This window comes from Cariama cristata, unplaced genomic scaffold, assembly GCF_000690535.1.
Source record: "Cariama cristata isolate BGI_N322 unplaced genomic scaffold, ASM69053v1 scaffold38314, whole genome shotgun sequence".
In the NCBI taxonomy this organism is placed as follows: Eukaryota; Metazoa; Chordata; class Aves; order Cariamiformes; family Cariamidae; genus Cariama; species Cariama cristata.
Genome location: NW_009614250.1, coordinates 1 through 9,856, shown reverse-complemented (window position 1 = coordinate 9,856; position 9,856 = coordinate 1). Strand labels below are relative to the sequence as shown.

At 42.4% G+C, this 9,856-nt stretch overlaps 2 protein-coding genes across 2 annotated transcripts; one reads left to right on the top strand and one right to left on the bottom strand.

The window, feature by feature from the left end:
• Positions 1 to 282: 282 nt before the first annotated feature.
• On the top strand, positions 283 to 2,596 carry LOC104161037 (putative basic leucine zipper and W2 domain-containing protein 1-like 1; the record flags this gene model as incomplete). Its single annotated transcript, XM_009699327.1, has 4 exons — positions 283 to 429; positions 760 to 898; positions 1,863 to 1,985; positions 2,247 to 2,596. Coding segments are annotated over 4 exons (441 nt in total), but the record flags the coding sequence as incomplete, so codon positions are not given.
• A 1,254-nt stretch (positions 2,597 to 3,850) lies between these two features.
• Positions 3,851 to 9,261, bottom strand: LOC104154950 (dual specificity protein kinase CLK1-like; the record flags this gene model as incomplete). The annotated part of the gene is made up of 12 exons (XM_009699326.1): positions 3,851 to 4,063; positions 4,160 to 4,250; positions 4,493 to 4,572; positions 5,127 to 5,209; positions 5,356 to 5,485; positions 5,572 to 5,666; positions 5,745 to 5,911; positions 6,046 to 6,162; positions 7,065 to 7,131; positions 7,544 to 7,634; positions 8,719 to 8,914; positions 9,107 to 9,261. Coding segments are annotated over 12 exons (1,485 nt in total), but the record flags the coding sequence as incomplete, so codon positions are not given.
• Positions 9,262 to 9,856: the final 595 nt, after the last annotated feature.

Here is a 9,856-nt window from a genome sequence, read left to right as displayed (position 1 = left end):
TTTTTTTTTCTGCAGGAACTTAGCTCAGATTATCTGAAATACAATAGCATTTAATAGTAGTTTGAAGAAGATAATATGCCTAATTAAATGCTGAACTTAAACACCTAGCTCTCGCTAAGAATTAAAATTAGGACCAGGGTGTTCTGGTGTTAGCTTCGTAGTCTTTCCTTGATGTCCTGCATCCTGCGGTGTGAACAAGGGAGTTGTTTGTGATTCTGAAGTTTTAATTTAGCTTAGTGTCATATGTGGCCTATGTGCTGACTCTTTTATTCTAACTGGCAGATAATCTTGTACGTGAAGGAGGAGATGAAGAAAAATAACATCTCAGAGCAGACTGTGGTAGCCCTAATCTGGTCAAGTGTAATGAGCACGGTGGAATGGAACAAGAAGGAGGAGCTGGTAGCAGAGCAAGCCATTAAGCACTTGAAGGTATTGTAACTTAAGTATGGGCTTTCTGCACCCGTTGGGTAGGGCTTGGGCATCCCTCTGTCTCCAGCTCCCTTTTAAATGAGTTAAAACCTACAACCCCCCCCCCAGTGCAGAGACAGCATTAGACAGGGAATTCTCCCCTGTGTAACTGTGGTATTACAGTCCAAGTTACTGAGACAAAAGCAGTAGGATTTCTGCAGAAGCACTCTGGGGTGGGGTGCGGGTTGCAGATTTCTAAGCAGTGGCTGACGGAAACTGTGTGAAACCAGTCCAGTCAGGCGATAAATGTGAGGTGCTCTGTGTGTGCCAACTCGTTGTTCCTGTTAACAGCAATACAGCCCTCTCCTTGCTGCCTTTACTACCCAAGGTCAGTCAGAGCTGACTCTTCTGCTGAAGATTCAGGAGTATTGTTACGACAACATTCACTTCATGAAGGCCTTCCAGAAAATAGTGGTGCTGTTCTATAAAGGTAACTTCTGGGGTTTTGTGGGGAGTGGGGGGCTTGGAGGGTTGTTTCTCTTTGGTCATTTTTTTTTAAAGCTTGTATTTGCGCAATGCTTCAGTCCTGAAAAGACCTTTAGGGAAGATCAGTGCTACAGCATTGCCCTTCGCAAGCTGAAGAATTTTCCCCCTTCTGTTTGCAAAGATGGAGCAGTAAAATGCAAAGGTGGATGCAGCTATCCTTGGCACGTGGGGAAGTACTCCTCTAGATAAGGATGCTGCCGCTCTGTAGGCTTAAAGAGTTGTGGTAATCAAAGCTGAATTTAGATTTTTAAGGCTCTTTGGCTTTTTAAGTTAGCAAAGATACACGATACTGTATTCTCCTTAGTTCTTTGTCTGAACACTGTGAATAGCCAGAGATTGAGACCACTGAGGTGTTCTGGGGTGCTCTAGGCTCTCTGTTAAACAGCTGTTAAAAGATGTTACTGAATAACATGCTGTGCACCTGTGGAAACACCGCAGAACACAAGGAAACTTGTTGTTAAACTGAAGATTATCTTGTACTTGTAAAATTTAAAAAACAATTAAACACTCTCTGCGGTGTACTTTGGACTTCAGAGAATTTGCATCTGTTCTTAGCTGTTAACTGAAGCTTTCCTGAGTGTGTCAGGAAAGGTTAAGATCAAAGGTGTTCTTAGCTGTTAACTAAAGCTTTCCTGACTGTGTCATCTCAAACCACTATGAAACACTTCAGACTGTTAGTGGGAGGGAAAGTGCAGCTCCTAGATGCAGCGCTCAGGAAAGCCCCAGCAGCCAATCTGCAATACATGGTGCTCAAACTTGAAGCTAGGCGGCACTCCTAGCGCAGGTATGTCCAGCCGCACCCAGGGAAGGAGTATGGATTGTGGTGCTTCTAGGGGAGGAAGCGAAGGCTGCCAGTCAGGGCTTCTCAGCAGCTGGTATTCAGTGGTTTGCTCTTGTACATCTTGCAGCTGAAGTTCTGAGTGAAGAACCCATCCTGAAGTGGTATAAAGATGCGCATCTTGCAAAAGGCAAGAGTGTTTTTCTGGAGCAAATGAAAAAGTTTGTTGAGTGGCTCAAGAATGCTGAAGAAGGTAAGCAGCAGCTTAGCTCACCAAGTTGCGCTTGTTCGTTTTGGGAACCTTGGTGCAATAATGCTTTGTCTTGGGGGGGGGAGGCAGGGTGTTAATTGCCCCTCTGAGACTAGATGTGCCCCCTGGTACTGCCTGGAAAAGCTTGCCAGTGAAATCCATGTGGATCCAATAGCAGCCGTTACGCAGGATGCAGGGCAAGAGCTGGCCTGGGAGGGGGTGACCTGCTGGCAGCCTGTTGACGTGGTGGTCTTTGTGTTCCAGAGTCGGAGTCTGAAGCTGAAGAGGGTGACTGACCTGTGAAACTCTGTCCTCGGTAAAGCAAACAGCAGCTGTAGATAAGTGTCACGTCTCATGTGTCCTCCTGATTCTTACCTCCTACCTCCCTGTGTCAAGCATGATATAAGGGCTCTCATGGCAATTTATTTTAACTGTTTTCTATAGTTACTGAAATACTGGGTTTAGTTTTTAAAACCATGTTTTAAGTAGCTTACAGGAGCTATTCTAGATTGGACTCTAACCTGCATTTGTCCTTTCAGTTATAGTCTACCTCCTGTATTTTCTACTGTAATAATGTAATTTCAGGCCTTCCACAATGAAATCCATTTTATCTCTTGGGCTTTCTATCTGTATTTGAGTAGACACGGTATGGTGAATGAGGTTTATGGCAGTTCTGTTTGCAAATTAAACCGTAAAAAGCCTCCCAAGGGAAGAGGCCGTGGCTCGTGGTAACTCAGTGTGACACTTCAGTCCATGCCGCTTGCTCCAAATAACCCCATTCCTAGATGGCTGTCTGTCTCCCCAGGGGTCTTGGTCATCTCTTTACTTCCAGCATAAAGCAGTCCTCTATTCCAGCCGCTTGGCGAAGCAGCTGCCCAGCTCCTGGGAGCTCAGTGTCCTGCTGGAGAGCAGCTCTTTGGTGGCAGGGAACGGTAGCCATGGTGGGGTATGAAGAGTGGCATCTCTGAGCCTGCTGGCTGTCACAGAGGGGCTGTCGGGCTGCCTTACAGCTTGCTGTCAGTCCCGGGGGAGTCTTGCTGCTGCTTCTCTCTTGGAGGTACCAGCAGTGCTGTGCCACATCCAACTGCCCCGTAGCTTTCCGGAGCCCTGGCCGGTGCCGCTAGCAGGGCTGGGGCCGGGGGGAGCAGCTTGTGCTGCTCTGCAAGTGCCTGGCTGCTGGCAGGCAAGGCGGGCAAAACTCTAGCCCCTCCCCCTGAAGTGTAGAGATTACTTTATGCTGGCAGTTGATGCGTTAAACCAAACAGCTTACCGGCTCCCCAAAACTTTGAATTCTTAATGGAGATTCTCAGGACAGCTCATACTTCAAGAAACATTTGGTAAAAGAGTGAAATCTATACTATTGTAAGCTAATAACGAGCTTTAACTGAAATACTGGTAACTAGAGTACACCCACTAAAATAAAAAAAAAAAATTGGTGATCACAATGCAATCTGTTAAGTACTTACCATGATCTTCCCTACTTGGTAAGTTTGGGTGTGGGTTTGGTTTTTTTTTTTAAACAAATGAAGGCCATCCTTACACTTAATGTCAAGGGCTGTCTCTGCTCTCTTACCCAGAAAGGAAGCATCAGTGACACTCGAGTAAAAATCAGTCCCAGGTCATTTGCTGTGACAGTGGCATAAAGCATAATTAAAATAACAACTTTCTTGCTGTTAGAGAGGGTGCTCTTTTCCATCTGTTAAAAGTGCAAGTGTCCCCAAATTTTTATTTACTGAGGAAATGCAACCAGGTTCATCAGTATCTTTTTCTTAAATAAGTTTTATGCCAGCAGCTAGATTAAACTTCAGTATACAAAAAGTCATAATACAAAATAAGGCATTTACAAAATAACTGTACACAGTAAGTATTCAGCGTCTTTTACGTTTCTTTGGTGGACTGACATCTGCCTCAGCCTGCTCAGCTACAGGCGACAGCGCCCTTTTTTCCTCTTTCAAGGGGAAGAAGAAAGGATGTTTCAGTGCTTCTTCGAGAGTAATGCGCTTGGCTGGGTCGTACTCCAGCATCTTTTGAAGGAGGTCAAAGAGGTTCTCGTGGTCAGAATCGTGGCAGGTCATGAATTCCTTCATGAAGAAAACAACAAAACACGGGGGTTTTTTAATCTCATAATTGCACTTAAAGCTCCTCTCCCCAAAAGCATTTCCCCTGTGTCATCTTACCCTCAGCGGCTTACAGTGCCTTGAGACGTATCTACCAGCAGAACTGCGTTCATCCCAATCCAGCTGGTCATTATGGAAATATTTGCGTTTCCTTAAACAAACAGACCACAGTTTGTTATTCAAAGATTGTTTTGTCCCTTCCCTAGAAGCTGATCAGGGTGTTTGTTTACAACTTGGGAACTGATCTGGGCATATTCCGTAAGCATGGCCAGCTTGTTAAATACAGCAGAAGGACGAACTGGAGTTTATTCAACTTTTTTTAAGAATTTGCTGTTAAACCAAATTTAAAAATACTTAAACTATAGCAGTCCAGGTATGGAAAAGTGTAATTACCTGGTTTTCTTTATCATGTGATGTGGCAAAGGGCCCAGTATTCGCTCCATCATGGCCAGGTGTTCTTTGTTGTTATGGGTCTGGAGGGAAATAAAGATGGACATTTTTGTTCATTGTTAGAAGAAGTTCTCAAGAACCACGCACTAACCTTACTTCATTTTTGACTGTACCTTGCAACCAGTAATTGATTAAGGAAAAAGAGAGGCTGCAGTCATCTGTTCCCTGAAGTAAGTTACAATGGACTGGTTTTTCCCTTTGACCCTCCCTTATTTTCTCTTTCTTCAGAAATTTGTATCGGCAATACTGTCAAGATGACAGAATTCAGGTATTTGAGTAGCATTTACTGCTGGTGATAGATGAAGCTACATCATTAGTGGTGTGACTTGTAAATTACACATTAACAGGGTGATCCTTCCTATCAAGCTGCTGCCAAAATGGTTACTGAAAGCAACTTGCAAAAATCTGCTGCTGAGAAAGTTCCTTTGTGCCTCCATCTTCTGTTCTTTTCAACTTGGCGTTACAGAGAAATGCAGCTTAATTGCTTGCACAGACCATTCCCCTCTCTGTAGCATATTTTCACCAAGCTGAGGAGCATTATACACGCTGTATCATTCTGTGGTTCATAGTTACTTACCTGAAATACTGTGAATCCAAGGTAATACTCTAGGAAAATGCATCCTATGCTCCAAACATCACATGGTTGTGACCATCCCAGTGCTGTGAAAAGATTCAGAAGGTTCATGTTTATACCAGACTGCAAACGGTTCAACAGCTCAATCCGTATACGCAATGCTGCTGTAGCACAGTTCAAGAGCATACAGAAAGTCTTATGCAAAATGTCAGCCTACCAGGCTTCTACTGACCTAGGATAACTTCAGGAGCTCTGTAATATCTTGTAGACACCAAAGTGCTGTGGTACTCATCGTCATAGGTTGCGCTCCCAAAGTCCACAACTTTGATGTCTGGATTTTTTAGTGTGTGTTCAGTGCATTTCTGAAAAGAGACACGGTGGGATGCAAGCGACCAAATAAAGCCAGAGTATGGCTGAGGGGGAGGTGGGGAAGAGGGCAGCAACTTACCAGTTTGGGGTTATACTCTTCTATGTAGTCGGATGTCACGAATAAAATATTTTCTGGTTTGAGGTCCGTATGTGTCAGCTTGTTCAAATGCAAAACTGCAAGGTAACAAATACAGTTGGCAAATTCAGCAAAGAAAATTTAACAAATAGAGCAAAAAAAAGAAACACACTTACAGTTCACAGATTTGCAGATCTGATACGCCATCCGTCTGATGTGGTCCAGTCTCAATGGCAGAAAGCCATTCTCTTTAATGAAGTCATAGGTGCTGAGCCCCAGGACCTCAAAAACAATGCAGACATGTCCGTGGTACTCAAACCATTCTAACATCTGGACACAGCGACTGCAAAAGCAGGAAAATACATTAACTGCAACAGGAAGTTGTATAACGCCGCAATACCTACGTCTATGTTGCCGAAAGCGATGTCACAGAAATCTTAAAGCCAAAACAAAGGACAGTCGGCTTTGTAGACTTACTAAGTACTGCTGGGATCCAATGCGTTTAAATGTTCCAGTACTCGTATTTCTTCATGAGCTTCTTCAGAGTACCTCTGAACATTTTTTACTATTTTCACAGCTACATGTCTGCCTTCCCTGAAAAGACAGGTTTTAACAGGGATTAGAACAGTGAGCAGTTTTAACTAATAATATTCAGTAATTACCACCACGTACATTGTAACAATGGCAATCTTATCACAGATACTACACTTGATCTTAGCCAGAAGGCTGACATACTGACGTAATATAACCAAGATTCGTCTATGCACAAAGACAATTAAAATTTAATCTTTACATGTTGAAAATATACTTGATACCGTGTATATTGGTATTATTCTTCAAGGTTAGGTGATCCCCCGTTTACCTCCCCTTTGGAAGCCTAACGGACTGACAGTCAAAAATGAGAAGCCGCCTTCAGTCGTTTAAGTAGTAAAGACGTAACCGAGGTCTCAAATGCCTTCTACAGTGACTAGAAAGACAATCTCATTTCGTACTATTTTGCACACAGCAAAACTGCCATCAAACACAAAATACGTTCTTCATTTATCATATACTCACTGCTAGAACCCAAGTGGCATTGCAGCATCACAGGTGGTACTTCAAGGTAAGCTATGTGATGTCAGAGACCTTACTCGTTATACAGATCCAGGGTACAGGCCGCAGGACTGCCCAGTGTAAGGGGGTGCAGCTTCACCCCACATTGTCTAGGCCTCCTCCCCCCATCAGCCCTTGGCCTCTACCAGGCTGGGTGTGCCTGCAGAAGACGCACCCATCACCTCATCCCTCACCCACCTGTCCCGCATAGCCCTTACGTCTAGGTGCTGTTGTTAGCATGACGTACTAACATAAATTCATCTTTGGGAACTGCGGCAGCCTTACAGAAATACACTGAGCAGCATTATGATAAAACCTGATACCATCAGAAAGCACTCTGTGACCACACACACTGTGAGACTATCGGTAAGAAAAACTCTACGTATTTCTGATCGAAGACTTACGCTCTGTGATCAATGCATTCCACTACTTTCCCAAAAGTACCTTGACCCAAAGTAGCAACAATCTCATCTATAAGGAACATAGAAGTTGTGAAGTTACTCAACTATTTAAAAAACCCAAGCAAACAAACAAAAATAAACAAAAAGACTGAGTACTATCACTGAAGCTATTCTAGACTATGCTGCTTTAAATTGTAAATATCCAGTTTGAGAGATGATGTTGGACAACTCTCATCAAGCTACATTTACAGGGATTTCATTTCAGTAGGTTCATTAACTTACTTTACTCTTTCTTGGGGGCGGAAAAAAAGAAGGGGAAAAAAGAAATAGATTTAAGTTCTACAGAAAAAGAATAACAATCCCCACCCCCAAACAAAAAAAGTCAAGACAGAAAGAAAAGACTTCCAAAGCCCCCTCCCATCTTATGCTAAAAGAACTTATGCTATCTGAAACGTTAATAAATTTTGAAGAATATTCTATACATCTTGCACTTAGTACGTCTCCACTCTGACAGATCAGGTGACCCTTCTCATCATCCTCTACACTGCTGGATCTTTTCCTTCGATGACTCTTCTGGAACGGCACCAAGATCGTCCAGCCAATCGATAAACCCGAGTGAATTCAGGTCAGAATATGAAATTCATTCAGCAGGGAGATATTCAGGCATTCAGATACACGCCAGGCCACAAACAGTTGGCAGGAGCAATTTCAAATTCAGTCCCCGGAAATTCACAGGGCACATAGTTTATGTTACAGGAGAAAAACATGGCAAGGAACAGATTTTCAGATGAGATACTCAAAGTGGCAAGGCAACAAAAAATTACAACACAATTGTTTTTCCTTTAAAAGACTGGTTCACTGAATTTTAGTGAATTTAGTGAAACAGTGCCCGCTTTTTAAAGCAAAAGGATTTAATAATTATCATATATACATCGATATATATAAAAAAAATAGCCTTGTGGCCCAATTAAAATACCCGTCTTAAGTAACTGAGATTAAATCGCTGGTCTGAGTATCTGATTTTTTTTTTTTAACCATAAATAGTCTATATATTTACTTTAGGCTGTCTCAGCTGAAGATCTTAAATTATAAATCCTATCTTCAGTTTTTTAAAGACACAAATATATAGCAAAGATCAGAAAAAATGCCCTGCTAGCAGGCAGACATCATATGTATCTGATTCTACAGATTTTTCAGTGATATTTAAAACATCTTACTAAATAGATTTTTTTAAAAAGCAAAAAATCTGACACGATCTCCTTGCTATTTCAGTGACAGTCAAAAGCAAGTTTAAAAGCTTGCGCTTGGATTTTCGAGTAGGACTGAAATTAATGCTTGTCCTAATAAAAATTTTGAAGGCACGAGAGCGATGCCTGTATTTCAAGTCCTCCAATTGATATTATTCATTAATCTCGTTGAAATCTATCCAACGAACAAACAGAATACTATGTTCTGCGGTATCACAAGCATACCTACAAACTATACATTTTTCACTGAAGGGAATAAAATCCTAGCAAAAAGAATAACCTACTAATATTAGCTGAAGGAGTAAACTATTAATATTATTGACAGAATTCCCCCCCCCTCAATTAATACTGCCCAGATGAGAATCTATTCTTAAAATAAAACAATCCTAAATTAAAATTGGTCACACCACCTGTGCATAATGATGATGAGAGGTAGTGTGATGCATCTTGCATTTCCTTTTGTAACTACTTGTCCCACTATGACCTGATGATTTGCTACTGTGAGGCCCAGGATCACATCCTTGATCGTTCTCATTTCTGTATTCCTCAACATAGCGTCGTTCACGATGGTCTCTTTCATTTACAGATTTGGTTTCTGAACAGATACTACAAACAAAGGATCAAATTTAATTAAATAGTTCTAGTACCTCTAGCAAGGCAGCTTTTTAAGCTGTGAGACATCTCTCTTGAAGTATCTCCAACTCAAAAATTAATACACTACCAGATCACCCGATCAGAATAATAAAATCTTAAAACATACGCTTGCTGGTATCAGAAGTCAGAAAGTTACTTATTTACCTGTCAGGAAGGTTAGAATGACCACGTTTGCAGCGCTTGTTCGCCAGTGCACCACTTAATGATCTCCTCTTTCTCTTAGCACTGCCGTATCTTCTGCGTTCCGGACTTTCCTTTCTAGCCGAGTCAGGACAATTAGCTCGCCTGGAATGCCGCACCTGTAACAACGGTATTTTGCTCTTTGAATTACACCCCACAGACAAACAATTCATTTTCAAATCAATTATCAAAGTAATACAGTAACTGTAAACTCAACTGCCCGATTTTCATTTTTTCTCTGCTCTTTCTTCCACATTGTTTAATTCAAGAGCTTTTTCAAAGTAACCATTTTTGACAAGAGAACATAAGCCAATAACCTGCTTCTTACAGAACTTTTTTATGAAGTAGTCTCGTGGCTCACGGATGCTAAACACAGCCTGTGCATGGCATTTCTGCAAAGCTGCTCAGGCACCCAACGGTGCATATGCTGGGAAAAAGGAAGGCTTCCGTGTACTCACAAGGGGCACACAAACATTCCCCAGATGCTTCTGGGGACTTGAGGCACCAGTCCCGAACTCCTACTATGCTGCTTTCCCTAGATTCCCAGAGAATCCCTAACGCTAAAACAACCCTTAGGTTATCTCCCAGGTATTTAGCTCCAAAAGATAAATAACTCGCTACACGTCTCTTACTTCACCAAGGCCGTCCGTCCCCGCCGCCCGGTGGCACGGGGCCACGAGGTGCGCGCAAAGCCCCCCCACCTCTGCGGTTCGG